Source organism: Pogoniulus pusillus, chromosome 36, assembly GCF_015220805.1.
Source record: "Pogoniulus pusillus isolate bPogPus1 chromosome 36, bPogPus1.pri, whole genome shotgun sequence".
NCBI lineage: Eukaryota > Metazoa > Chordata > Aves > Piciformes > Lybiidae > Pogoniulus > Pogoniulus pusillus.
Window position 1 is genome coordinate 3,952,658 of NC_087299.1, and position 27,615 is coordinate 3,980,272.

At 55.2% G+C, this 27,615-nt stretch overlaps 3 protein-coding genes across 3 annotated transcripts; all 3 read left to right on the forward strand.

Moving 5' to 3' along the window:
* Positions 1 to 259: 259 nt before the first annotated feature.
* CDA (cytidine deaminase) lies at positions 260 to 5,184 on the forward strand. The gene is made up of 4 exons (XM_064171847.1): positions 260 to 529; positions 1,606 to 1,717; positions 1,933 to 1,990; positions 2,866 to 5,184. Exons 1-4 carry the CDS (start codon positions 355 to 357, stop codon positions 2,977 to 2,979), a joined length of 459 nt encoding a protein of 152 aa, XP_064027917.1. The 5' UTR covers positions 260 to 354; the 3' UTR covers positions 2,980 to 5,184.
* Positions 5,185 to 5,658: 474 nt separating this feature from the next.
* Positions 5,659 to 17,347, forward strand: PINK1 (PTEN induced kinase 1). The gene is made up of 8 exons (XM_064171779.1): positions 5,659 to 5,993; positions 8,329 to 8,586; positions 9,864 to 9,967; positions 10,487 to 10,669; positions 11,978 to 12,141; positions 14,383 to 14,510; positions 14,595 to 14,831; positions 16,203 to 17,347. Exons 1-8 carry the CDS (start codon positions 5,661 to 5,663, stop codon positions 16,452 to 16,454), a joined length of 1,659 nt encoding a protein of 552 aa, XP_064027849.1. The 5' UTR covers positions 5,659 to 5,660; the 3' UTR covers positions 16,455 to 17,347.
* Positions 17,348 to 19,663: 2,316 nt separating this feature from the next.
* AGMAT (agmatinase (putative)) lies at positions 19,664 to 26,312 on the forward strand. The gene is made up of 7 exons (XM_064171785.1): positions 19,664 to 20,016; positions 20,115 to 20,317; positions 22,915 to 22,963; positions 23,540 to 23,735; positions 25,275 to 25,454; positions 25,962 to 26,046; positions 26,144 to 26,312. Exons 1-7 carry the CDS (start codon positions 19,664 to 19,666, stop codon positions 26,215 to 26,217), a joined length of 1,140 nt encoding a protein of 379 aa, XP_064027855.1. The 3' UTR covers positions 26,218 to 26,312.
* Positions 26,313 to 27,615: the final 1,303 nt, after the last annotated feature.

The window sequence follows — 27,615 nt, forward strand, 5'->3', positions numbered from 1 at the left end:
AAAACAGCGAAGCAAAACAAAACAACGAAGCAAAACAAAACAACAAAGCAAAACTGAACAACGAAGCCAAACCGCAGCAGCGGCGACGGAAAAAACTCTTTGCTGGGACAGAAAGTGGAAGAGGAGGAGGAGGAGGAGGTAAACAAATAAATACCAGAGAAATTGGAACAAAGGAGGCAGCAGACAGGGAGGGGACATGAAAACCCCTGATGGACTAGGGAAGGAGGAGCAGGGGGGAAGTCAGGGATGCTGCCCGCCGGCCGGGGCGTTATCCCGGCGGGGCTGGCCCAGCTATTCTCCAAGCGAGGAAATATTTAACCGCAGCGTCAGCGAGCAGGGCAGGAGGGTGCAGGCATGGATAGCTGCGGGCAGCGGCTGGCCCCCACTGTCCCCCCGGCCCAACGGAGGGCTGAGCCTTTGCAGCTTTTGCTTCGTCGCAGCCAGGAAGCCAAAAACTCTGCTTATTGCCCCTACAGCCGCTTCCCGGTGGGTGCTGCGCTGCTCACCGCCAGCGGGGAGATCTTCTCCGGTAAGCCACAGCTCTCACACCCCTTTCTTTGCGTTTTGGGGGTTCTCCTTGCAACCCTTTGGCCACCTATAGGGCTGGCATAGGGTGCTGGTTGTCCTCTCCCCTTAGGTGCCTCTTAGCAGGAGCCATCCCGGAGCGAGCCAAAGATCGCGGCGGATGGGCAAATCAATAAGGGGAAGTAGGGAACGTGTGGGTGAGAGGCTGGGACGGGTGGAAAATGGCTTTTCTTTGTACACTGTCCCCCCCAGTAACTCACCTGGAGGGAAGCCGGTGGGGGTTGGGAGCCCCCAGGGTCAGATGGAGCAGGTGGGAAATGGTTTTGCTTTGCTGTTTCCTTCCAAACTACATCTCCTGGAGAGAAGCTGTGGTGGAGTTCAAGAGCTCAACTTACCCAGAGGGGAAAGCTGGTGGGGTTCAGGAGCCCAAGACCAGGTGGTGCCCGTGGAAAGTTGCTTTTCTTTGCATATTTCCCCTCCAAACAACTCACCTGAGGGGTTGCAGAGTCCCAAATTAAGTGGTCCACATCGAAAGTGACTTTTGTTTGCCATCTCCCCCGCATGTAACTCACCCAGAGGGAAGCTGGTGGGGTTCAAGAGCCTAAAACCAGGTGGTGCCTGTGGAAAGTGGCTTTTCTTTGCATATTCCTCCCCACAACAACTCACCTGAGGGGTTTAAGAGCCCCAGAGTAAGTGGTCCACATCGAAAGTGACTTTTGTTTGCCATCTCCCCTGCATGTAACTCACCCAGAGGGAAGCTGGTGAGGGTTGAGAGCCCAAGACCAGGTGGTGCCTGTGGAAAGTGGCTTTTCTTTGCATATTCCTCCCCACAACAACTCACCTGAGAGGTTTCAGAGCCCCCAGATTAAGTGGTCCACATCGAAAGTGACTTTTCTTTGCCAACTCCCCTCCAAACACCTCACCCCGAGGGAAGCTGGAGGGGGTTCAGAGCCCCTAATCAAGTCGTGCCTGTGGAAAATGGCTTTCCTTTGCATATTTCCCCCCCCAGATAACTCTCCCAGAGGGAAGCTGGTGGGACTGGGGGATGTCTGAGTGGGTGTGCTGGGTGCTTCCTCGCAGGGTGCAACGTGGAGAACGCCTGCCACAGCCTGGGGGTGTGTGCCGAGCGCACTGCCATCCACAAAGCCATCTCAGAGGGGCACACCAGCTTCAAGGCCATGGCCATCTCCAGGTGAGGAGGGATGGGATGGGGAGACAATGGGAAAAGCCTCGAGGGTGTTCTGCTGCAGCAGCCCAAGTGGGTTTTTTTTGGAGGGGGATGGTATGGGGGAGGAATTAGGGGGGAAATCTGCTACGGCTTCGTGTTTATTGTCATGTGAAGGTCTTCTGCAAGTGTTCTCCTCTGCAACCTGAGATTGAGCTCTGTGCCTTCTTTTCCTTTGGCAGTAACATGGGGGAGGACTTCATCACACCCTGTGGTGCCTGCAGACAAGTGATGAGAGAGGTGATGGCTCACATGGGGGTCTTACGTCCCCTGATTCCAGGCACCATCCTCTGATTCAAGGCATCATCCTCCCAACCCCAGGCATTCTCCCCAACCCCACCCTGATCCCAGGCACCATCCTCCTGACCCCAGGCATTCCCCCCCACCAACCCCACCCTGATCCCAGACCTTCCCACCCTGACCCCAGGCATCTCCCTGACCCCAGGCATCTCCCCTTAATCCTTGGCATCTCCTTCCAATCCCAGGCATCATCTTCCCAACCCCAGACATCATCTCCTGACTCCAGGAATCTCCCCTCAAAACACCCAGTGGTACCATCCCCAGCTCTGAGCTCCTCACATTCCACTCTCTGCTGAGGAAAGGGTATTCTTCCCTGTCTCTGTCCCACGGGAATGGGTGGCCAGTGGTAATCTATTAACTCACCCTCCTCAGAGAGTTTTATTCCTCCTGGGAGCTGCTGGGTGCTGGATTTGACCCTGGAGCCATCAGCCCAGCTCTGACATGCCTGAACACGGGGATTTTCCTGCCAAAGCTGAGCTCTCTGTGGAGCCCATCTGGCTCTTGCCTCCCTCCATAGCCCCCACAACCCGTTTTGGGATGATTAATATTTAAGGGGGATGTAGGGGCTCTGCTCAAAGGCTGGATTTAGCAGGCTTGAAGGCAGCAGGGCTCACCCTGAGGGGGCAAACCAGCAAGATCTGAGCCCAAAATATCTCCCAGGGGAGATGTTGCAGAAAAGCCCCCCCAAAAAAAATAGGCATAAGAGAAGGGGATGCTCCCTGCCAACCCAGCCCCAAAGAAGGATTATTTAAAGAAGAAGGAAATTAAGGAAGAAGATTCCTCATCAGGCACTTCTCTCTCCTCTTCTCCTCCAGTTTGGCACAGACTGGGACATCTACCTGACCAAAGCAGATGGCACCTACATCGTGAAGAGGCTGGAGGAGCTGCTGCCACTTTCCTTTGGCCCTGAAGACCTGAACAAGGCATGAGCAGCACGGCCAGCACCAGCCTTTGCCCTTCAGCAGCAGGGGAGAATGGTTGAGGATGGTTCTCTCCCTCCCCCCCAGCGTGTAAGGAGCTTTGTGTGGGACAATGCAATGGGAAATGTGTTTGTAGTGCTAAGTTCCTCCCGTTCCTCTCACTCCCCTTCTGATTCAGCGCTGATTCGCAGGCACCAGCCCCACCTTGCCGTGGGGAAGCAGCCAAATCGAGTCATAGAAATTCACTTTTCAGGGGAAACAAAATTGTCCAGGTTGGAGGAAAGGAGCAAGTTTACAGGCTGGGAAGGGGTTAGGGCATCTCTTGGGCTTCTCAGAATCACAGGATCACAGAACAGTGAAGGTTGGAAGTGATCTCTGGAGATCATCAAGCCCAAACCCCTGGATCACCCAGGGCAGGTGACACAAGAACACATCCAGGTGGGTTTTGAAAGTCTCCAGAGAAGGAGATTCCACAACTTCTCTGGGCAGCCTGCTCCAGAGCTCCAGCACCCATCAGAGAAGGTTCTCCTCATGTTGAGGTGGAATATCTTGAGTTCATTTGTGCCCCCTGTCCCTTGTCCTGTCGCTGGGCACCACTGAGAAGAGCCTGGCCACATCCTCTTGCTCCCCACCCTTTAGCTCTTGCTGAGCATTGCTCAGATGCCCTCTGGGGCTGCTCTTCTGCAGGCTCCACAAACCACTCTAGAGTGCTGCAAAATCCTTGCTTGGGAAAATGCTGAATGCTTCAGCTCCAAATGAGAAGCCAAAGCAGCTCCACCGACCCCAGCAGGTGGCCACAAACCAGTTCAAGTCAGGCAATCCACTGGAGCTGAGTGTGGTCCTCTCCTCGAGTCTCTCCAGTTTGTTTTCTTTGCTTTTCCTGTTTGTGGGAATGAAGGAGAGGAGTTTTGGGGGGGGGTTCTGGAGGGTTTTCTGTCTCCAGAGCAATGCCTTTTGCTGATTGCACTCTTAATTAGGCACAATGCAAATCGATTGTGTTCCATTTCCCAGCCAGCACTGGGCTGGGCACCACTGCCCGTGCCCAAGTGAAATAAAAGCAGCTCTGCACTTTTGGCAAACAGTGAGTTGCAGGGAAGGGGAGAAGGGGTCCTAAGGCTGCCCCACTGCCAGGCAGAGCAGGGAGGCACTTGCTTTGCAGGCACGACATGACCAGGGCACTGCATGGCCCAGAGGCAGCATGCTCCTGCCTTCCCTGGCACGGCATAGGCCGTGCCCTGCTCCATGCCCTGCTGTGCACTGGGCTGTGTGCCAGCCGTGCCCAGGGCAGGACTCTGCTCCATGCCCTGCTGTGCACTGGGCCATGTGCCAGCCGTGCCCAGGGCAGGACTCTGCTCCGTGCCCTGCTGTGCACTGGGCTGTGCCCCACTGGTTTGTGCCATGCTGTGTCCAAGCCATCCCCAGGGTAGTTCTCTGATCCACGTCCTGTTGTGCACTGGGCTGTGCCCTGGCTGTGCTCAATTCATGCCCAGGGTAGTTCCACACTCCATGCCCTGCTGTGCATCAGGCCATGCTCCAAGGTTCACCAGACTATGCCCTACTCCATGCCCTGTTGGCCATCCCCAGGGCAGTTCTATGCTCCATGTCTTGTTGTGCACTGGGCTGTGCCCTGGCTGTGCTCAATTCATGCCCAGGGTGGGGCCATGCCCTGCTGTGCACCAGGCCATGCTCCAAGGTTCACCAGACTATGCCCTACTCCATGCCCTGTTGGCCATCCCCAGGGCAGTTATATGCTCCATGTCTTGTTGTGCACTGGGCTGTGCCCTGGCTGTGCTCAATTCATGCCCAGGGTGGGGCCATGCCCTGCTGTGCACCAGGCCATGCTCCAAGGTTCACCAGACTATGCCCTACTCCATGCCCTGTTGGCCATCCCCAGGGCAGTTCCATGCTCCATGTCCTATTGTGCACTGGGCTGTGCCCTGGTGGTGCTCAAGGCAGTGCCCAGGGTAGTTCCATGCTACATGCCCTGCTGTGCATCAGGCCATACCCCACTGTTCACCACTGTGCCCTTCTCCATGCCCTGTTGTGGACTGGGATGTGCCCTGTCTGTGCCCAAGCCATGCCCAGTCCAGTGTCATGCTCTGTGCCCTGCCCCACACACAAGGCACACTGAGCTGTGCCCTGCTCTGTGCCCTGCATTGCACAGGGCTGTACCATGCCTGTACTCTGCTCCATGCCCTCCTATGCACTGGGTTGTGCACTGCTCCATGCCCAGGGCAGTGCCCTTCTGGTGGCTGCTTCATGCTGAGACCCGCCATGCTCTGGGCTGTGCCCTGGCCGTGCCCACGACACTGCTCTGCTGGTGCCACGCTCCACGCTGTGCCCTGCCATGCACAGGGCTGTGCTCTGCCCATGCCCTGCTGTGCATTAGGCTGTGCCCTGCCCCATGCCGAGGGCACTGCCCTGCTGGTGCCACGCTCCACGCTGTGCCGTGCCCATCCAAGCCCCTGGCCCGGGACCTGCACCGCCTCGCTCCGTGCCCCTCCGGTTCCCGCCGCAGGGCCTGACCGCTGTGGGCGGGGCCTGGCCGCGTAGGGCGGGGTCTGACCGCGTAGGGCGGGGCCTGACAGCTGTGGGCGGGGCCTGGCCGCGTAGGGCGGGGCCTGGCCGCGTAGGGCGTGTCCGTGCGTCAGACGCAGCCGCGCACGCGTGACGTCAGACGCCGCGGCGCCATGGCGGTGCGGCTGCTGCTGGCCCGGGCGCTGCGCCTGCTGCCTCGCTGCCGCTGGGCCCCCCGCGCCGCCCGCCCCGAGCCCCGCCCCGACCCCCGGCCCGCTCCGCCGCCCCCGCTCCCGCCGGCCCGACCATGGCTCTCCTGGCTGCCCGCTGCCTGCCGCCTTCTTTTCCTGCGTGGGCCCGCCCGCGGGTTAGCGTCCGTGGCGCGGCGAGGAGGAGGCGGCGGCGGCGGCGGAGGAGTCTGCCTGGCGCTGGCCATGGCGCTGGGGCTGGTGGAGCCGCGGCTGGAGGAGCAGCGACGGGCAGAGTCGGCCTGTCGGCACATCCAGGTGAGGAGAGCTCCGCTCGGGGCTGCTTGCTGCGGGACCCCAGGGCACGGGCACGTCTATGGGGAGGGCCTCGGGCACCTGCAGTGGAGGTGAGGGGGTGGCCTTGCTACGGGGACCCCCCCAGACACACCTCCCCTTCCCCGAGAGATCGTGGGATTGCAATGTGCGGCTCGCAGGCATATTCCCCAAAGCAGGAGACCCCCTCTTCCCAAAAAGAGGATGCTGGGGAAGGCTGTTGGTACCTAGGCCTCTCATCACCCCAGAGCAGGTAGCAGAGAGGCCTTCACTGCGGGCCGCCGCTTGCTCCCTGGGCTCCCTACAAAGGTCAGGACCCTGGTGATGTGGGATCTGTGTCCCAGGAGGCTGTTGCTGAGCCCCCAGGTCCATCCCCTGTACCTGAGGCTGATGGGAGGCCTGTGAGGCTGGGCCAGGCTGTGCTGGCAGGGCACTGGGCACATATTTCGTGGGTATAAATAGAGCGTTGGTGTTCAGAGCCAGCTGCCCTACTGGCCTGCACCTGTCACGTTCTGTGGAGGTTCTGCCTTTCCCTGACGTTTCTTGCAGTGCTTTCCCCCCACTGCCCTCCCTGAGGAGTTAAATTGGTGTTTTCTCCTTTCCACCGTCCCCAGATCTGTGTCCCTTTACCCCCTGGATAGGTACTGGTGCCTCGGGGTTGTAGTTCATGAAGAAATGCACTGATTGATGTTGGTCCACACACGTTAGGGTGGTGCAGGCTGTGGTGAAACTCAAGCACAGCCCTCTTGTGTTTGGTTTCCTCTTGTCTCTTCTGATTTCCTCCCCCTAGCTTGCTCCTGTCGTGGATTCACTCTCCCTTGAACTAAGCAACCCTCCTACACAAAAGCTCAGGGCATTGTTTTTCCATCAGTTGTGGCTCTTAATTGGATTTTCTTTTCCTTTGGGTTTTTTTTTTCACTCCCTTCTGATTTATTTGTGGAGGTGGAGCACAGTGTAGCACCCTACCTCTGATAGACATCATCTACTTAGCCTCCTCTTTGCACAACATAAATGAGCTCTGGATTAGCCAACAACTCCCTTTCTCCTTCCTCTTTGCCATGTGCACCTACAGCACCCCTGCAAAACCCACTTTTGGGTTTTCCCCCCCCCCTCTCTGATTTATTTGTGGAGGTGGAGCACAGTGTAGCACCCCACCTCTGATAGATGTCATCTACTTAGCCTCCTCTTTGCACAACATAAATGAGCTCTGGATTAGCCAACAACTCCCTTTCTCCTTCCTCTTTGCCATGTGCACCTACAGCACCCCTGCAAAACTCACTTTTGGGTTTTTTTCCCTCCTCTCTGATTTATTTGTGGAGGTGGAGCACAGTGTAGCACCCCACCTCTGATAGATGTCATCTACTTAGCCTCACCTTTGCACAACATAAATGAGCTCTGGATTAGCCAACAACTCCCTTTCTCCTTCCTCTTTGCCATGTGCACCTACAGCACCCCTGCAAAACTCACTTTTGGGTTTTCCCCCCCCCTCTCTGATTTATTTGTGGAGGTGGAGCACAGTGTAGCACCCCACCTCTGATGGACATCATCTAGTTAGCCTCCTCTTTGCACAACATAAATGAGCTCTGGATTAGCCAACAACTCCCTTTCCCATTCCTCTTTGCCATGTGCACCTACAGCACCCCTGCAAAACTCACTTTTGGGTTTTTTTCCCTCCTCTCTGATTTATTTGTGGAGGTGGAGCACAGTGTAGCACCCCACCTCTGATAGATGTCATCTACTTAGCCTCACCTTTGCACAACATAAATGAGCTCTGGATTAGCCAACAACTCCCTTTCCTATTCCTCTTTGCCATGTGCACCTACAGCACCCCTGCAAAACTCACTTTTGGGTTTTTTTCCCTCCTCTCTGATTTATTTGTGGAGGTGGAGCACAGTGTAGCACCCCACCTCTGATAGATGTCATCTACTTAGCCTCACCTTTGCACAACATAAATGAGCTCTGAATTAGCCAACAACTCCCTTTCCTATTCCTCTTTGCCATGTGCACCTACAGCACCCCTGCAAAACCCACTTTTGGTAAAGGCTGATTCATTTCAGCCAGAAATATATGGACTGCAAGGTACTTTTTGCCCTGCCAGAAATATATGGACTGCAAATTACTTTCTCCCCTGCCAGAAATACATGGCCTGCAAGTTGCTTTTTGCCCTCTGGTTACAGCAGTTTGAGCCTGGTGGTGGCTCTCAGGGTGGAGCAACCCAATGGGATGTGTGGTGCTGCTCAAGCAGTGGTGAAGTTCTTTGCTGGGGAGTCGTGGATGACTGAGCAGGTCTCTCATTGCTGCCTTTCCTTCTTGCTTTCAGACAGTGTTTGTTGGAAAGAACAAGCCCCAGAAAGATCCCCTCAGCTCCTCCCGTTGGCAGGGCTTCAAGCTGGAGGAGTATCTCATTGGGCAGCCCATTGGGAAGGGCTGCAGTGCTGCTGTCTATGAAGCAGCCATTCCTTTCTCTCCTGGGCAGCTGACAGGGCAGGGTAGAGGCTCAGCTGAAGAGGAACCTGTAGAGAGACAGCAACCAAAAGGAGGTTTTCCCTTGGCCATCAAAATGATGTGGAACATCTCGGTAAGGAGTTGGTTCTTCATTTCCTTCTCTGTCTCTGTGAGGGTCTGGCTGGAAGGTTTAATGCTGATGTGTTGACAGCACTAATTATCTGGTGCCTAATGAGCTTGTCAAAGAAGTGATGTTGATAGAGCTGGTGTTGGGTGACAGCAGCTGAACATGAGCCAGTGTGGGTGTCCAGATGGCCAGGAAAGCCACCAGCAGCCTGCCTTGAATCAGCAATATTGTGACCAGCAGGACCAGGCCAGGGGTTGTGCCCATGTAGTGGGCACTGGTGAGGCCACACCTTAAGTACTGGGTTCAGTTTTGGGCTCCTCACTTCATTGAGGTTCTGGAATACATCCAGAGTGGAGCAACAAAGCTGGTGGAGGATGTGGAGAACAGGGCTGGGGAGGAGCAGCTGAAGGACCTAGGGGTATTGAGCCTGGAGAAAAGAAGGCTGAGGGGAGACCTTCTGCATCTCTGCGACTCCCTGAAAGGTTGGAGTGAGGTGGGGTTGGTCTCTTCTCCCCAGTGTCAGGCAATAGCATGAGAGGAAATGGCCTCAAACTGTCCTGGGAAGGTTTAGATTGGATATTAGGAATAATTCCTTTGCTGCAGGAGTGGTCAGGCACTGGCACAGGCTGCCCAGGGAGGTGGTGGAGTCCCCATCCCTGGAGGTGTTGGAGAAACCTGTGGCCATGGCACTGTGGGACATGGTTTAATTGCTGTGGTGCTGCTGGGTTGAGGGTTGGACTGTGTCCAGTTCTGGGCTTCTCAAGTCAAGAGAGATGTTGAGGTGCTGGAAGGTGTTGAGAGAAGGGCAGCAAGGCTGGGGAGGGACATGGAGCAGAGCCTTGTGAGGAGAGGCTGAGGGAGCTGGGGGGGTGCAGCCTGCAGCAGAGGAGGCTCAGGGCAGAGCTCATTGCTGTCTGCAGCTGCCTGCAGGGAGGCTGTGCCAGGGCAGGTTCAGGATGGATGTTGTTAGGAAGCTGTTGGTAGAGAGAGTGATTGGCATTGGAATGGGCTGCCCAAGGAGGTGGTGGAGTCTGTGTGCCTGGAGGTATTGAAGCCAAGCCTGGGTGGGGCACTTAGTGCCATGGTCTGGTTGATTGGGCAGGGCTGGGTGCTAGGTTGGACTGGCTGAGCTTGGAGCTGTCTTCCAACCTGCTTGACTCCATGCTCTTAGAGATCTTTTCCAACCCAAACACTTCTATAATCTGGATTGTCAGCTTTGAGTGTGTGCCAGGGCTGGCTGGTTCTGGAGCTGAAGCCAAGGTGCTGTGTCCTTGCTGTTTCAGGCTGGTTCGTCCAGTGAAGCCATCCTGGATGCCATGGGCCGGGAGCTTGTCCCAGCCACAGGCCTTGCCTTAGCTGGAGAATATGGAGCAGTCCCTGGCTGCAGGTATGGAAACAGTGGTGCTGCACTGGGGACACACTCAGCTCATCCACCAGTTAAGAACCACACACTTCAAACAGCATCCAGAGGTGGAATTTCCTCTGGTGGGCTTTTCTCCAGCACAGTTAGGAAACCACACAGGCACTGGCTCCAGAGCTGCTTTGCCCCTGGCTCGAGGCTGGTTTTAGTCTTACTTGCTAGCCAGGGAAGCCCTGAAGGGAGCTTCAGCTTTCAAGAAGGCTGAAAAGGGACTCTTCACAAAGGCCTATAGTGATAGGATGAGGAGCAGTAGTTTGAAATGAGAGCAGAGCAGATTTAGATTGGATGTGAAGAAGAAGTTCTGCACTGTGAGGGTGGTGAAACACTGCAGCAGGTTGCCCAGGGGGATAGTTGAGGCCCCATCCCTGAAGATATTCAAGGTCTGGCTTGACAAGGCTCTGTGCAGCCTGATCTAGTGGAGGATGTCCCTGCTGACTGCAGGGGGTTGGACTGGATGTCACCTGTGGTATCTCTTTTTCTGCACAGAAAGCCTGTCCTTGGGAGGAAGAAGTTGCAGCCTCATCCAAACATAATCCAGGTGATCCGAGCCTTCACCTCCTCTGTGCCCTTGCTGCCTGGAGCCTTTGCAGACTACCCTGATGTGCTTCCACTCAGCCTGAATCCCAGAGGCATTGGCCACAGCCGCACACTCTTCTTGGTGATGAAGAAGTAGGTGGAGAGAAGCTTGTTCAAGTGACTTGGGCTTCTTGGCACTGTGTGTTCTGCTGCTCCAAGCCTCCTTTGCCCTGTGCTGCTGCCAAAAAAGCGCAGCACACTCTTGGAAACACCTCCCAGGGCCTGTTCCAAGCCCTTGAGATGTTAACTCTTGTTTGACGAGGAGGACAAGCTGTTCTTTGTAATAACTCCAGGCAGAAACGTGGAGCTTGTCCCCATTTGCCTGCCCTTGTAGGTCTGAGCTCCACCCCTTGTTTGAACACACCACTGGAGACATAGAATCCAGAAAGAGCTTTGTTAGTGCTTGGTGTCTCTGATGCTCTCAGCTGGGGTATTACTGTGGCACTGACATGAAAGCACCTTCTGTTTCCCACCCTTATTCTGCCTTTGTCTCTGCTTCAGCAGTATCTTCTTTCTCCTCATTAGCACATCTGCAGGCTCTGCATTATTAATCTGCCTCCTCTTCCATGCCAAACATGATCACCAGTCCATAAAACCTTGTCAGGAGTAACCACTGGATTCCTGGGACCTCTCAACAGGCTCTTCAAGAGGCTTCTTTTATTTGCAGTTATCAAACTTGGGTGAAGGCACCAAAATTGCAGTGGTTGGTGTTGCAAAACAAAGGAGTACAGCAGGTGGGGAGTGGAGATTCTTCTGCTCCTCTAATGAACTCACCTGGAGACACCAAAATGTCAGTGTTTGATGTTGCAAAGCAAAGGATGGGAGTACAGCAGGTGAGGAGTGGAGGTTCTCTGCTCCCCTAACCATGGAGGTCAGGTGAAACCACCAAAATTTCAGTGTTTGATGTTGCAAAACAAAGGAGTTGAGCACAGCAGGTGAGGAGTGGAGGTTCTCTGCTCCCCTAATCATGGAGGTCAGGTGAAACCACCAAAATTTCAGTGTTTGATGTTGCAAAACAAAGGAGTTGAGCACAGCAGGTGAGGAGTGGAGGTTCTCTGCTCCGCTAATCATGAACTCAGCTGGAGACACCACAATTTCAGTGTTTGATGTTGCAAAACAAAGGGGTTGAGCACAGCAGGTGAGGAGTGGAGGTTCTCTGCTCCCCTAATCATGAACTCAGCTGGAGACACCACAATTTCAGTGTTTGATGTTGCAAAACAAAGGGGTTGAGCACAGCAGGTGAGGAGTGGAGGTTCTCTGCTCCCCCTAACCATGGAGGTCAGGAAGAATTTGACACATGCCAGGCTGTTGTGTCCCCCAGGCAGCCAGCATGGAAGCTGAACCACAAGGGGTAAGCTTCCAGGATGCTAATTCCAACATTTTTTCCCTTATCCTCCCTAGCTATCCCTGCACCCTGCGTGAATACCTGAAGGAGAACAGTCCAGATGTTCCTCTCTCCACCATGATGATTCTCCAGCTGTTGGAAGGTGTGGACCATCTCGTCCGGCAGGGAATAGCGCACAGAGACCTGAAGTCTGACAACATCCTGGTTGAATTTGATTCTGGTAGGTAGCTCCACCATATCAGGTGGTGCTGGAGGTGCCTTTGCTGCAAGGTCTGGCTCTGTCATCTCTTGGTAGCCAAACAGCATGGGGTGGGTCAGAAAATGTCACCTCTTGGTCAGGTGCTGCACCCTAGGGTGGCGAAGGAGCAGCTGGAAGGCAGGGGAAATGAGAGAGTTAAAGCCCAAAGCAGCATTCCCATAGGCTTGTACATTCACAGGATGGTTTGGGTTGGAAGGGACCTCAGAGATCAGTCAGCTCCAACCCCCATGCCATGGGCAGGGACACCTCACACTAGATCAGGTTGCCCAGAGCCAAATCCATCCTGGCCTTAAAAAAAATCAAGGATGAGGCTTGCACCACCTCCTTGAGCAACCTGTTCCAGGGTCTCACCACTCTCATGGTGAAGATCTTCTTCCTAACATCCAATCTGAATCTTCCCTCCTCTAGCTTGGATTCATTCCCCCCAGTCCTATCATTGCCTAAAAATGTCCCTCACCAGCATTCCAGTGGCCCCCTATCAGCACCCTAAAAAGTCCCTCCTCAGTTTTCTTGTAACCCCCTTCAGATACTGGAAGGCCACATTAAGGTCTTAGAGCCTTCTCTTCTCCAGACTGAGCAGTCCCAACTCTCTCAGCCTGTCCTCGTAGCTCATCCAGCCTGGCCTTCAACAGGGAGGGAGCAGCCACAACCTCCCTGGGCAACCTGTGCCAGTGTCTCCCAACTCTCACTATAAAGAACTTCATCCTAATTTTCAGTGTAAATCTGCCCTCAAGCTTCAATCCATTCCCTCTCCTCAGCTTGTTCTCCTGTCAGCCTTTTTCTAATTGAGATTTTAATTACCTGAACTGGTTTTCAGCATAATTAAGATGGCAAATGGGCAGGAAACAATGGCAGGCAGCCAGATCTGGGTAATTACAGTCCTGGAGGGTTTTCAGCACTGCTAACACCATCCTTCTTTTCATGAAGGCAGAGCTGCTCTGGAGCCATCCTGAATGCAGTTAGGAATGATTTAAGGCATTGATTTTTCCAGATGGGAGCCTGGAGAAGTGATGATTCTGCTTTGTAATGTTCAGCTTGTCAGCAGGACTGCAAGGTTCCTCCAGGCCTTTGTTCTATAGCTCAGTAGATATCCATGTGCTGATAGCTTGTGCTGTGCATAAAGACAAAGGGGGAAAGATAATAAACATTCCTCCTTCATAACCTCTTCCTTGGAAGAAGTGGTCAAGACCAGGCTGCATGAGGCTTTGAGCAACCTGGAGATGTCCCTGCTGACTGCAGGGGTTTGGGCAGGCTTACAGGCTCACAGGATGTTAGGGGTTGGAAGGCACCCAAGGAGATCAAGTCCAACCTCCCTGCCAGAGCAGGACAATCCTATCTAACACAGATCACAGAGGAGCACATCCAGACAGGCCTGGAAAGGCTCCAGAGAAGGAGACCAAACAACCTCTCTGGGCAGCCTGTGCCAGTGCTCTGTGACCCTTCCAGTCAAGAAGTTCCCCCTTGTGTTGAGGCAGAACCTCTTTTGCTGCAACTTAAACTCGTTGCTCCTTGTCCTATCCCAGGGAGCAGTGAGCAGAGCCTGTCCCACACCTCCTGGCAGCCCTCAGATATTTATTAACATTTATCAAATCCCCTCTAAGTCTTCTCCAGACTAAGCAGCCCCAGGGCCCTCAGCCTCCCCTCATAAGGCAGTGCTCCAGTCCCCTCATCATCCTCGTATCTCTCCACTGGACCCTCTCCAGCAGATCCCTGTCCCTCTGAAACTGGGGGGCCCAAAACTGAACACAGTATTCAAGATGAGGTCTCAGCAGAGCAGAGTAGAGGGGCAGGAGAGCCTCCCTTGACCTGCTGCACACACTCTTCCTAATGCACCCCAGGATCCCATTTGCTTTCTTGGCCACAAGGGCACATTGCCTCCAGCAGAACTGGAGGCAAGGTTGGAGGTGAGGTCTCAGCAGAGCAGAATCTCCTCTCTTGCCCTGGTAGTCATGTTCGCTGCAGAGAGGTTAGACCTGATGACCTCTAGAGGTCCCTTCCCACCCAAGCCACTCTGTGGCACGAAGGAAGAAGCTTTGCTTTAGCAAACCTGATTTCAGCTGACAGCACAGAGGTGGCGCAGGAGGACACTGCTTGGTCCTGCTGATTGCCGAGTGGAGACTGATCCAGAAAAAGACTTTTTGGTGTCTCCACACCAGGTCCTCCCAAACCAAGCACTGACTTTGCTCTCTTTGTTGTCCTCAGCTGGCTGCCCCTGGCTGGTGATCACAGACTTTGGCTGCTGCTTGGCAGATGACAGCATCAGCTTGAGGCTGCCTTTCAGCAGCGCCTACGTGGACCGGGGCGGCAACGGCTGCCTCATGGCACCCGAGGTAAATCCCCACCCCCCACCGTGGTGATGCTTTGTGATGCTCAGGCTAGAGCTGTGTGCTTGAGCATCTCCATCTCTGGGGCAGGTGATCACAGCATCCCCAGGCCCGGGCACAGTGATCAACTACAGCAAAGCTGACGCCTGGGCCGTGGGAGCCATCGCCTATGAGATCCTGGGCCTAGCCAATCCCTTCTATGGCCACGGGGGCTCCTCGCTGGAGAGCAGGAGTTACCATGAGGACCAGCTGCCCAGGCTGCCCCAGCATGTGCCCCTGGAGGTGAAGCAAGTGATCAAGATGCTGCTGCTGAGGGATCCTGACAAGGTGAGGCTTGTCTGGAGGAAGGGGACTGCAAGAAAGCTGAGGAGGGACTTTTTGACAAGGGCTTGTTGTGATGGGATGAGAGGAAATGGATTGAAGCTTGAGGAGGGCAGATTTAGGCTGGGGATTAGGAGGAAATTCGTTACAGTGAAAGTGGGGAGACACTGGCACAGGTTGCACAGGAAGGTTGTGGATGCTCCCTCCCTGGAAGTGTTCAAGGCCAGGCTGGATGAGGCCTTGAGCAACCTGGGCTGGTGGGAGGTGTCCCTGCCCATGGCAGGGGGTTGGAACTGGATGTTCTTTAAGGTCTGTTCCAACCCAGCCTATTCCATGGTGCTAATACTGCCTGTAGCTGATGAGAAGGGACTCAAACATCTCCTGTGAAGAAAGACTGAGAGCCTTAGGGATGTTCAGTCCTGAGAAGGCTGAGAGGGGATCTGATCAATGCCTACAAATGCCTGAGAGGTGGGTGTCAAGATGAAGGTGCCAGGCTCTTCTCAGTGGTGCCCAGTGATAGAACAAGGAATAATGGGAATAAACTGGAACTTGGGAAGTTCTACCTCAACTTGAGGTAAAACTTTGCAGTGAGGGTGCAGGAGCCCTGGAGCAGGCTGCCCAGAGAGGTTGTGGAGTCTCCTTCTCTGGAGGCTTTCAAGACCCACATGGATGTGTTCCTGTGGGTGATCCTTCTTTGGCAGGGTGGTTGGACTGGCTGATCTGTAGAGGTCCCTTCCAACCCCTTTCATTCTGTGAGTGCAGATCATTTCACAGCAGGGCAGATAATGATCAAAGACAAACAGAAGGTCTGTGTGACCTCTCACTGAAGAGTTGCAGGGATTTCAGTGGATGTTTGTGTTAGAAACTGGACCTTGAACTGGGGGGTTAGCTGCAGCTTCCTGATAGTAGTGGTCATAAAGAGCTTTTGAATTAAGGAAAGGAGCCTTCCAGTGCCTGCAGTGGTACAAGAAAGCTGGGCAGGGACTTGACAAGGGCTTGGAGTAATAGGATGAGAGGGAATGGATTGAAACTGGAGCAGGACAAATTTAGTCTGGAAATCAGGAAGAAATTCTTTGCAGTGAAGCTGGTGAGACACTGGAACAAGTCGCCCAGAGAAGTTGTGGCTGCCCCATCCCTGGAAATGTTTAAGAGCAGGCTGCATGAGGCCCTGAGCAGCCTGAGCTAGTGGAGCTGTCTCTGCCCATGGCAGGGGGGTTAGAACTGGATGATCTTGAAGGTCTCTTCCAAACCAGCCCATTCTGTGATTCACAGGGACTCTGTGGTGGCTCAGAGGAGGCCTGGAGTACTTTTGACAGTGGAGATGCTGCACACTAATGATGTGACCTCAGCTAATCTGCCCTCTCCTTCCTTTTGCAGAGGTTGTCTGCCAGAGTGGCTGCCAACGTGCTTCACCTCAGCCTCTGGGGGGAGAACATTCTGGCCTCCCAGACCCTGAAACCTGACCAGATGGTCTCCTGGCTCCTCTGCCAGTCTGCAGCTGCCTTGCTCATGAACAGGCTGGTGGATAAAAGCCTGGTAGAAACCAAACTGAAGATGTGCTTCCTGGCAAACCTGGAGTATGAAGAGCTCTGGGCAGCAATATTCCTCTTACTGGCCTGGAGAGGCTGATCTGGGTGAAGACTCACCCAGGATACAACATGTGGTAGATAAACAGCACTTTAAAGGCACATAGGAACCTCTCTGTCTGCTGGCACCTCCTAGAGCTTTAGGGAACCAGACTGGGTTGAAGAGCTTGAGTTTCTCCCTAGCCAGCATTAGTACCCACTGCTTTTCTCTCCCTGCTAGAGGAAGTCCTCTAGCTGCATCACCCTCATGGTGTGAGCATCTTGCAGGTGTCTTGAGGTAACCTGGTTGGGTTTGGTCACATTTGGGAGTTTTTCAGTGACCTCTGAGTCCTGTGTTGTGTGAAGGAAGTCCCCTTTCAGAGGAGGCACTGGCTGGCTGCTCTTCACAGGGATTTGAACAGTAGACTTGAGAAGGCCAAGCTGACAAAGGGATGTGCAGTCTTAAGGAAGGCAGTGATCACCTCAGAGTGCTCTTCTGCAGCCCCAAACAGAAGTTGCCATAAAATAACAGCCCCAAAGCCTCTTTGAAGTGCTGCAGCAGCAGCAGCTCGCAGTGATGCACCATTAAAACATCCATCTGGTGGGACACAAAAGACTTTGAACTCAAAAGCCACTTAGATTTGTTTCTTTCCCATCATATCTGTGCAGTGACTGCTAGGATGGGGTCCCAGGCAGCCAGGCTGTGCACAGTTAGGGATGATACTGCAGGGGAAGTGGGGTTGACCTGCTGGAAGAGTTCAGAGTGATGTTCTTCAGTCTTACCCATGTGTTCTCCCTGTTCAACAGGGGCAATCCCTTGGTCAGGGAAGACAGGAGACAAGAAGCAGCATGTTTATGAAAACATCATTTGGTTTTTGTGTCTGTTACTGTGTTTAGAGACCTTGGGGTGTGTAGGGGGAACATTTTTGCCTGTTGCACAGTAAACTGAAGATTTAAGTTCTGCTGCTGAGTGGGTTCTTTAAATCCCCTTTCATCACATCCAGATTTGAAGCCATGGAGCAATGGGGACAGCACTGCCCTGGTTCACTGGTGTCTGTAGAACACTTCAGTGCACCAAGTGAAGTGTCCTGAAGAGGAAATGACTTTGCCTTGTGGTTGTGCCTGGTCTGTACTCACCCAGACTGGGATATCACTGCCTGCTCCTGCAGTTTCCAGGTCCAGAGACAGTGTGTCCAAAGGCTGATATCCCTCATCATCATCGTGTGAGAGGAAGGTGCCAGCAACAAGCAGAGAAATGTGGGGTTGTTTAGTCCTGAGAAGAGAAGGCTTTGAGGAGACCTTATTGTGGCCTTCCAGTATCTAAAGGGGGCTACCTGGGGATGGACTTTTAGGGTGCGAGGTGGTGATAGGACTGGGAGGAATGGACCCAAGCTAGAAGAGAGGAGAAGTTCTTCACCATGAGAGGGTGGTGAGAGACTGGAACAGGTTGCCCAGAGAGGTGGTACAAGCCTCATCCTTGATTGTTTCTAAGGCCAAGCTGGATGTGGCTCTGGGCAGCCTGATCTAGTGTGAGGTGTCCCTGCCCATGGCAGGGGGGTTGGAGCTGGATGATCTTTGAGGTCACTTCCAGCCCTGAGAAATGTGTGAGGCTGTTACTGAAAAACAGCATCTGCTCCAGCACCAGTGCCACACAACCTGCTGGGCACAGCCCTGCTCCTTCTGCCTGTGAACCCAGCAGGCTGCTGGGGCTGTAAAGAGGCCTCAAAACAGGACACACAACCTGGAGAATCACAAAAAATGAGCTCTTGGGGCAAAAAAAAGTGGCAGAAAAAGAAACTGAAATCCTGTTCTGAATCTGCTCCTGATTCTGAAACCCTAACAAGCTGCTGCTGCTGGTTCTTAGGTGCCAAGTTCTTACAGTGTGGTTCCAGCTGAGACTGCAGCCTTGGATTTGGGTAGGAGCCCTTCTGTGAGCTCTGCACTGTCTCTGACAGTGAGGCCAGCTGCTGGCAGTGTCTCTGGAGCTTTTTGAAGAGTAAATGGTGTTGCTTTTCTGCTAGATCCCCTCTCTGAACCTCTCTTTTCTTGAGTTAGCTGAACAAGATGGAGCTCCCCTTACTGGTCTGCTGAGCCCTTCCTTGTCCCTGCAGCACAAGGTGTGGAATCCACACACAGCCCATGGCCAAGCCCCTGTGTGGAGCAACTTTCTGCTGTCAGTATTGCCTGGTTGGTGGTTTGGTTTTTTCCTTTCCTCCGTTGATTTTCTTCCCAGGTTCAATCCCTGCACAAGGGGACACAGCCTCAAGCTGTGCCAGGGCAGGTCTAGGCTGGATGTTATTAGGAAGTTGTTGTCAGAGAGAGTGATTGGCATTGGAATGGGCTGCCCAGGGAGGTGGTGGAGTCTTGTGTGCCTGGAGGTGTTGAAGCCAAGCCTGGCTGGGGCACTGAGTGCCATGGTCTGGTTGATTGGGCAGGTCTGGGTGCTAGGTTGGACTGGATGAGCCTGGAGCTGTCTTCCAACCTGCCTGATTCTGTGATTCTAGGTGGGAGGAGCTGGAGCACAATTCTAAGTGTGCCAGCATTATTTCAGCCAGGGTTTGAGGCACACTGTTTAGCTCCAGGCTTTGGAAGCTCACTGCCACTGAAATCCTGCTCATTTCACCCCTCTGACCCAGAAAAAAAGGGCCTGAAATGCCTGTCCCACAGCACCACAAAATCCCTGTCTCTGCTTCTCCTTTGCTTGCATTTTCTCGCTGAGGATGTGCTGAGGCTGGGCTGTTGCTTTGTGTCCTTTCACTGCCTGCCTGTCACTAACCAGAGTTGTGATTCTTCAGCATTCTGGGGGAGGCTTTTGTGAAGCACAGCTGAGAAGTTTAATGCAGTCCACTGGCAATGCTGCCTGGCTTCTACAAATGCCCCAGGGGAGAAGAGCTGGAGCATTCCCAGGATACCAGTTGGACTTGGGCATCTTAAAGGTCTTTTCCAGCCTAATTGATTCTGTGAGCCTCTGACTCTTTGCTTTCCCAGCTCTAATCCTTGGACAGTCTCTTGGCAAGCTGAAGCCTCTTGCTGCTGTGCTTCTTCCTGCTGTTCTCTGTGGCAGGGAGAAGGAAAGGGGTGGCCAGGAGGGGAAACACAAGGCTGGAGCCAAAAGCTTTACCCTTCCTGGGGCATCAGGTTGGCCAACTGCCCTTTGAACCGCAGGGGGAGGGCGGATGGGGGCATGGCAGAGGCAGCTGGCTCCCTGCCTGGCTGGGATGGGACAGGCTGCACTCCCAGCGCAGAGCACGGGGTTGGAGCCCGTGGGGCAGAATGAGACCCCTGCTGTGGGCTGCCTGCAGCCAGCTGCTGCCCCTGGAAGCCAAGCTCTGTGCTCGCCAGCTCTCTCTGGCCACCCCAGGCTGTGCCCTGCGGTCCTCGCTTCTCCGGGCCAGCTCCCTACCCGCTGTGCCCGCGGGGCTCTGCCGGCGCCCAGCCCTGGGGCACAGGTCCCCTTACCGCTGGGGCTCGCAGTTCAACGTGCCCCCCAGTGCCCTCTCCGTGGCCCGGCCCGCAGGGGTCTGCTCCATGCTGAAGCTGCCAGTCGAAGCCTCCGCAGAGGGGCTGGACGCAGCTTTCGTCGGTGTCCCGCTGGACACAGGCACCTCCAACCGGCCGGGAGCCAGGTAAAAGGGGCAGCCGTGGGTGGGAGAGGGGTTGGCAGCACGGTGCTGGCACTGGGAATTCTTGCCTGGCAGCTTTTTCCAGCCCAACCCTCGCCCAGGTTCGGTCCGCGGCAGCTGCGAGCCGAGTCGGGAATGCTGAGGAGGTTCAATGGCAGCACCGGGGCTGCGCCTTTCGACTCCCTGCGGGTCGCTGACATCGGGGACGTGAATGTCAACCTCTACAACCTGCCTGCCAGCTGCCGCCTCATCCGAGAGGCCTTCCAGAAGATCGTGGCCTCTGGCTGTGTGCCACTCACCTTGGGTAAGGATCCTGCATCTCCCTCCTGTGCCACCGCATCACAAGGACTCCTCTCACCCCAGCGCCCTCCTCATCCTCCCCTCCGCCAGGCTTTGTGCACTCGTGGCCAGGAGGGGCGATGCCATTCTGGGGGGGATTAGAAGGGCTGTAGTTAGTAGGTCGAGAGAGGTTTTCTTGCCCCTCTACTCTGCCCTGGTGAGGCCACATCTGGAGTACTGTGTCCAGTTCCAAGAGGGACATGGAAGTGCTGGAGAGAGTCCAGCACAGAGCCACAAAGGTGCTGCAGGGAATGGAACAGCTCTGCTGCAAGGAGAGCCTGAGGGAGCTGAGCTGTGCTGCTGGGAGAGGAGACTGAGAGGTGACCTCAGCAACGGTTTAAATAGGGAAAGGTGAGTGGCAGGAGGCTGGGGCCAGGCTCTGCTGGGTGATGCCCAGGGACAGCACAAGGGGCACTGGGTGGAAGCTGAGCCATAGGAAGCTTCATTTGAACATGAGGAGGATTTTTTTCCCCTGTGAGGGTGGCAGAGCCCTGGCACAGGCTGCCCAGGGGGGCTGTGGAGTCTCCCTCTCTGGAGATACTCAAGAGCTGCCTGGATGTGTTCTGTGTGATCTGCTCTGGGTGATGCTGCTCTGGCAGGGGGGTTGGACTGGCTGAGCTTCGGAGGTCCCTTCTGGCCCCTGACATGCTATGGTTCTGTGAGCAGGTTGCCCAGGGATGTAGCTGGAGACATTCAAGGTTAGGCTCAATGTGTCCCTGGGCTGCCTGCTCTAGTTGGAGGTGTCCCTGCTGACTGCAGGGGGGTTGGACAAGGTGACCTTGGAGGGTCCCTTCCCACTTGGAGCACTCTTTGAATTGGGTGAGCACTGGAGATGGCCTCTGCATAGAATCATAGAGTCATAGAATGAAGCAGGTTGGAAGAGAGCTCCAAGCTCACCCAGCCCAACCTAGCACCCAGCCCTGCCCAGTCAACCAGACCATGGCACTAAGTGCCCCAGTCAGGCTTGGCTTCAACACCTCCAGAGATGGTGACTCCATGGGGTGTTGTGGTAAACCATGGGGAAATTGATGCCCTCTCTGCTGAAACTGCTGCCACTCCTGGCAAAAAATGGGGAGAATGGAGCATCCAAGAGGCTGTTTCAGTGCCCAACCTGAAGCTCAACCACAAACCTAAACACAGAATTGTAGAATGCCAGGCTGGAAGGAACCTCAAGCATCATCTGGTCCAACCTTTCTAACTGATGGTGCTGGTGTCCTGTTGAGCAGGAGCTAAAGAAAGAGCAGTTTGTGTTCCTCTGGAAAGCTTCCAGCTGGCACAAGGCATGTTTTGGGCACGTGTTCAAGTGCCCAGCTGTCACAGCTTGGCATCACCCAGTGCAGTGAATGTGTTCAGGAACCATGGGCACCTTGTCAGCTGCAGGGCCCTCAGAAGTTCACTCAAGCACCTATTTATAAGCCTGGTCAAGTGTCCTGCTCCATGGGCAGCCCCTGCCAGCATTTCACAGCTTCAGAGATGGCATCAGGTTGGAAGGGACCCTCAAAAGTCATCTGTGCAAACCCCTTGCAGGCAGCAGGGACACCTCCGACTAGAGCAGGCTGCACAGGGACACAGAGTCTGACCTTGAATATCTCCAGGGATGAGGCCTCAACCACCTCCCTGGGCAGCCTATGCCAGTGTCTCACCACTCTCCTTGTGCAGAACTTCCTCCTGATGTCCAATCTAAACCTCCCCTGCTCCAGTTTCAAACCGTTGCTCCTTGTCCTGTCCCCACAGGCCCTTCTGAACAGTCCCTCCCCAGCCTGCCTGCAGGTCCCTTCAGATACTGAAATGCAGCTCTAAGCTCTCCCTGGAGTCTTTTCTTCTCCAGGCTGAACAGCCCCAACTCTGCCAGCCTGTCCCCATAGCAGAGGTTCTCCAGCCCTCTGATCATCTTTGTGGCCCCCTCTGGACCTTCTCCAGCAGGTCCTTGTCCTTGTGTTGAGGGCCCCACAGCTGGGCACAGCGGTGCAGGTGAGGTCTCACAGAGCAGAGGGGCAGGATCCCCTCTCTCCATCTCTGCCCATGCTGCTTTGGATGCAGCCCAGGCTGCCCTTGGCCTTCTGGGCTGCCAGTGCCCATTGCAGGCTCCTGTCCAGCTTCTCACCCACTCTTTCTGGTTCTCCTGAGCAGGGAAGAGGAGAGAGGAAACAACCTGCCTCAGGTTTTCATGCAGGAATGAATCACAGAACTGACCAGCTTGGAAAAGACCTCAGAGATCACTGAGTCCAACCTAGCACCTAACACCTTCTAATGAACTAACCCATGGCACTAAGGGCCTCATCCAGCCTCCTCTTAAACACTTCCAGGGATGGTCACTCCACCACCTCCCTGGGCAGCCCATTCCAATGCCAATCACTCTCTCTGACAACAACTTCCTCCTAACATCCAGCCTGAACCTGCCCTGGCACAGCTTGAGGCTGTGCTCTCTTGTTCTGTCCCTGGCATACAAACAAGAGGAGGATAAATTCAGTGGGGAGGAAAACCAAGCATCTCCTGGGGACAAACGTGCTGAGTGCTGAGCACCTCCTGTGGCACTGCACCCTCTTCCCTGTCCTGTTGCAGGTGGAGACCACACCATCACCTACCCCATCTTGCAGGCTGTGGCTGAAAAGTAAGTTTCTGCCTTGCCCTGGAGGTGTAGAAGGAGGACCTGGGAAAGACTCCTCCTGCTTTGCTGCCTGTGGGGTAGGTGGGCAGGGGATTAACAGGGTCACAGGGACAGGGATCTGCTGGAGAAGGTCCAGTGGAGAGCTATGAGGATGATGAGGGGACTGGAGCACTGCCTGAGGAGGAGAGGCTGAAGGACCTGGGGCTGCTTAGTCTGGAGAAGAGAAGACTGAGAGAGGATTGAATCAGTGTCTATAAATCTCTGAGGGCTGGGGGTCAGGAGGGGGGGACAGGCTCTGCTCACTGCTCCCTGGGACAGGACAAGCAGCAGTGGATGGAAGCTGCAGCACAGCAGGTTCCAGCTCAGCACAAGGGGGAACTTCTCTCCTGGCAGGGTCCCAGAGCCCTGGCACAGGCTGCCCAGAGAGGCTGTGGAGTCTCCTTCTGTGGAGCCCTCCCGGCCCTGTCTGGATGTGTTCTGTGTGAGCTGTTAGGTAGTATGCTCCTGCTCTGGCAGGGGGGTTGGACAGGATGATCTCTTTGGGTCCTTTCCAGCCCCTGACACCTGTGTCCCGCCCAGGCACGGCCCCGTGGGACTGCTGCACGTGGATGCCCACACGGACACGGGGGACGGAGCCCTGGGGGAGAAGATCTACCACGGGAGCCCTTTCCGGCGCTGCGCGGAGGAAGCGCTGCTGGACCGCGCCCGCGTGGTGCAGATCGGCGTCCGCGGCTCCTCCTACGACCCCGACCCCTACCGCTACTGCCGGCAGCAGGTGAGCCCGGGCTGCCTCCGGCCCCTGCCTCCCTCCCTGCCGCAGCAGGGACGTGGCATCGTAGAGCCTCGGTTTGGAAGGGACCTTGGGGCTCACAGGATGCGGAGGGTTGGAAGGGACCCAAAGAGCTCATCGAGTCCAACTCCCCTGCCACAGCAGGAGCACACAGTCCAGCTCAGGGCTCACAGGAGCACATCCAGACAGGGCTGGAAAGGCTCCAGAGAAGGAGACTCCACAGCCTCTCTGGGCAGCCTGTGCCAGGACTCTGAAGTACCTTCTGAAGTACTCTTGGTTGGTGAAAAGCTCCGCAGGAGCCTGCAGTGTGAGTGCAGCCCAGAGAGCAACCCTGTGCTGGGCTGCAGCAAGAGCAGTGTGGGCACAGGGCAAGGGAGGGGATTCTGCCCCTTGGCTCTGCTCTCCTCAGACCCCACCTGCAGTCCTGGGGGCAGTTCTGGAGCCCCCAGCACAAGCAGGACATAGAAGTGTTGGAACCAGCCCAGAGGAGGTCTCAAAGATGCTGAGAGGGCTGCAGCAGCTCTGCTCTGAGCACAGGCTGAGAGAGTTGGGGCTGTGCAGGCTGGAGAAGAGAAGGCTTGGAGGAGAGCTTGGAGTGGCCTTGCAGCATCTGAAGGAGTCTACAGGAGGGCTGGGGAGGGACTGTTGACAAGGTCTGGGAATGAGAGGATGAGGAGGAATGGGTTTGAGCTGGCAGAGAGGAGATTGAAAGTGGATGTTAGGAAGTTGTTTACAGTGAGGGTGGTGAGACACTGGCACAGGTTGCCCAGGGAGGTTGTGTGCTCCATAACCTCCCTGGAGGTGTTCAAGGCCAGGTTGGATGAGGCCTTGAGTGACCTGTTCTAGTGGGAGATGTCCCTGCCTATGGCAGGGGTTTGGAACTAGCTAAGCTTTGAGGTCCCTCCCAACCTAAACCCTTCTATCATATACTCAGTTCCCCACTCAGTCTGGTGTTATGAGCCAGCTCCACCAGGACTGATCTGGTCCCATCATCAGGATCATTTATGAAGCTATTAAACAGTGTTGGGCCCAATAGCAAGAGTGACAGAATAAAGAGGGCATAGGCTCAAGTTGCCCCAGGGGAGATTTAGGTTGGACACAAGGATCAGTTTGTGCCCCAGAAGGGTTGTCCAGGCCTGGCCCAGGCTGCCCAGGGCACTGATGAAGTCCCCATCCCTGGAAGGGTTTCAAAGCCATGGAGGTGTGGTGCTGAGGGACATGGTTTGGTAGTGCCCTGGCAGTGCTGGCTTAAGGCTTGGGCTCAACGACCTTAAAGAGCTCTTTCAACCTAAATGTTTCTGTGACTGGCAGCTGGATCCCTGGGGGACTCCACCTGTGCCAGGTTCCATCTTGGCCTACGCCAGAAGCTGCAGGACAAACTCTCCTGCTGCATTGAGCCCAGGCAAAGAAAGTGGTGATGAGTGGAGGATGCTTCAAGGTGCAGCTCGGCCCTGGGAGGAGGATTTATCCCCACGGGGCCAGGGGATGCTCCCATTTGCTTTTCCCTCTCTGTGCCCATCGCAGGGTTTCCGGGTGGTGCCAGCTGAGGAGTGCTGGGGGAAGTCCCTGGTGCCACTGATGGCAGAGGTGAGGGAGCAGCTGGGGGCCAAGCCAGTGTACATCAGCTTTGACATCGATGGGCTGGACCCTGCCTACGCCCCGGGCACCGGCACGCCGGAGATAGCAGGGCTGACCCCTGCCCAGGTAAGGGGCACAGCACCTGGGCTCCTGCAGCCACGGAGGGGCAGGGGTTGGAGGGGGCCTCCGAGGGCTTGCTGAGGCCAGCAGTGCCATCAAAGCCTCTGAGCAGCTTCATGGCCTCCTCCCTGACTGTGCTGCACTGAGCACTCCAGAGCTGGCCCCAGCAGTGTGTGGGTGGGGGGAGCTCAGCAGAGCGCTGCAGAGGGGCAGAATTCCCTCCCTGCCCCTGCTGCCTATGCTGCTGGGGATCAGCCCAGGCCAGGGCTGGCTTTAAAGGGGATGATGGCACCAGCAGAGTGAAGCCAAGGGTTAGGGAGGCCAGGGAGCATTCGATGGGGGGGGTGAAGAGTGGAAAAGTTGACCTGGAGTGGTTGGGCTTGCACAGGCTGAGCTTCCCCAGGTGCACAAGAGTAAAGCAGAGCCTCCACCATTCCCACTTGGCCAAATGTCTTACTTGATCCCAAATCTGGTTGTTATGTGGTTCTCCCCCCCCCCCCCCCCCCCCCCAAGGCTTTGGAGATCATTCGTGGCTGCAAAGGGCTGAACATTGTGGGGTGTGACCTGGTGGAAGTCGCCCCAATGTATGATGTCTCTGGTGAGTCTAAAGGTGCTTGGAAGTCCAATGTGCATGCATGGCAGAGGTGGTGGCCCACCATGCTTGGACATCCATGGCTTCTTGTTCCCCTTTCTAGGCAATACAGCCCTGCTGGGGGCAAACCTGCTGTTTGAGATGCTCTGCGTGCTCCCTGGAGTGAGGACACTGTGAGGGCAGCTCCGAGCTCAGCCCAGGCTTTCCTGGTCCTTTTCCCTGACTGTGGAGCTTGCAGTGAGGAATAAATGGCATTTGCTGCTGGGAAGGGTGATGTGATGGGTTTGAACAGCTCCTTTAACTGGTGTCTGGGGTTGGGATGGGAAAGGGAGAAGCAGAGAAGCGCAGGCTGGGGAGAGGCCTTGAGCACAGCCCTACGAGGAGAGGCTGAGGGAGCTGGGATTGGTTAGCCTGGAGAAGAGGAGGCTCAGGGCAGACCTTATTGCTGTCTGCAACTACCTGAGGGGTGGTTGTGGCCAGGAGGAGGTTGCTCTCTTCTCTCAGGTGGCCAGCACCAGAACGAGAGGACACAGCCTCAGGCTGTGCCAGGGGAGATTTAGGCTGGAGGTGAGGAGAAAGTTCTTCCCTGAGAGAGTCATTGGACACTGGAATGGGCTGCCCGGGGAGGTGGTGGAGTCACCGTCCCTGGAGCTGTTCAAGGCAGGACTGGACGTGGCACTTGGTGCCATGGTCTGGCCTTGAGCTCTGTGCTAAAGGGTTGGACTTGATGATCTGTGAGGTCTCTTCCAACCCTGATGATACTGTGACACTGTGATACTCATCCAGTCCAACCGTTCCCTGACTCCACCAAGGCTGGGGCTAAACCATGGCCCTCAGCACCACATCTCTGTGGCTTTCAAACCCTTCTGGGGATAAGGATTCAAGCACCTCCCTGGGCAGCCTGTTCCAGTCTTTTGAGAACCCTTTCAGTGCAGAAGTTTCTTTTAATGTCCAACCTGGTGCAGCTTGAGGACATCTCCTCTTGTACTGTAATCTGTTCCTTGGCAGAAGAGCCCAACCCTGATGTGGCTCCAACCTCCTTTCAGGGAGCTGGAGAGAGAGCAATGAAGTCTTCCTCAGCCTCCTTTTCTCCAGGCTGCACAGTCTCAGCTCCCTCAGCTGCTCCTCCCCAACCCTGTTCTCCAGACCCTTTCCCAGTTTCATTGCCCTTCTCTGGACCTGCTCCAGGTCCTCAAAGTCCTTCTTGGAGGGGTCCAAAACCAAACCCAGGCCTCAAGGTGTGGCCTTATGAGTGCCCAGCACAGGGGGACAATCCCTTCCCTAGTCCTGCTGATCACACACTTGATCCAAGGCAGGATGCTGGTGGCCTTCTTGGCCATTTGGCACAGCCTGTCTCATCTTCAGTACTGTGTCCAGTTCTGGGCCCCTCAATTCAAGAAAGATGTTGAGGTGCTGGAACATGTCCAGAGAAGGGCAACAAAGCTGGTGAGGGGCCTGGAGCACAAATCCTATGAGGAGAGGCTGAGGAGCTGGGCCTGTTTAGCCTGGAGAAGAGGAGGCTCAGGGGTGATCTTATTACTGTCTACAACTACCTGAAGGGGCATTGTAGCCAGG

Coding starts and splice junctions, on each gene's coding strand:
- PINK1 (XM_064171779.1), top strand. CDS start 5,661: ATGGCGGTGCGGCTGCTGCTGGCCCGGGCGCTGCGCCTGCTGCCTCGC. Junction 10,670..11,977: donor CTCTTCTTGGTGATGAAGAA/GTAGGTGGAGAG, acceptor TATCCTCCCTAG/CTATCCCTGCACCCTGCGTG. Junction 14,511..14,594: donor GCTGCCTCATGGCACCCGAG/GTAAATCCCCAC, acceptor TCTCTGGGGCAG/GTGATCACAGCATCCCCAGG.
- AGMAT (XM_064171785.1), top strand. CDS start 19,664: ATGAGACCCCTGCTGTGGGCTGCCTGCAGCCAGCTGCTGCCCCTGGAA. Junction 23,736..25,274: donor ACCGCTACTGCCGGCAGCAG/GTGAGCCCGGGC, acceptor TGCCCATCGCAG/GGTTTCCGGGTGGTGCCAGC. Junction 26,047..26,143: donor CCCAATGTATGATGTCTCTG/GTGAGTCTAAAG, acceptor TCCCCTTTCTAG/GCAATACAGCCCTGCTGGGG.
- CDA (XM_064171847.1), top strand. CDS start 355: ATGGATAGCTGCGGGCAGCGGCTGGCCCCCACTGTCCCCCCGGCCCAA. Junction 1,718..1,932: donor AAGGCCATGGCCATCTCCAG/GTGAGGAGGGAT, acceptor TTCCTTTGGCAG/TAACATGGGGGAGGACTTCA. Junction 1,991..2,865: donor GCAGACAAGTGATGAGAGAG/GTGATGGCTCAC, acceptor CTTCTCCTCCAG/TTTGGCACAGACTGGGACAT.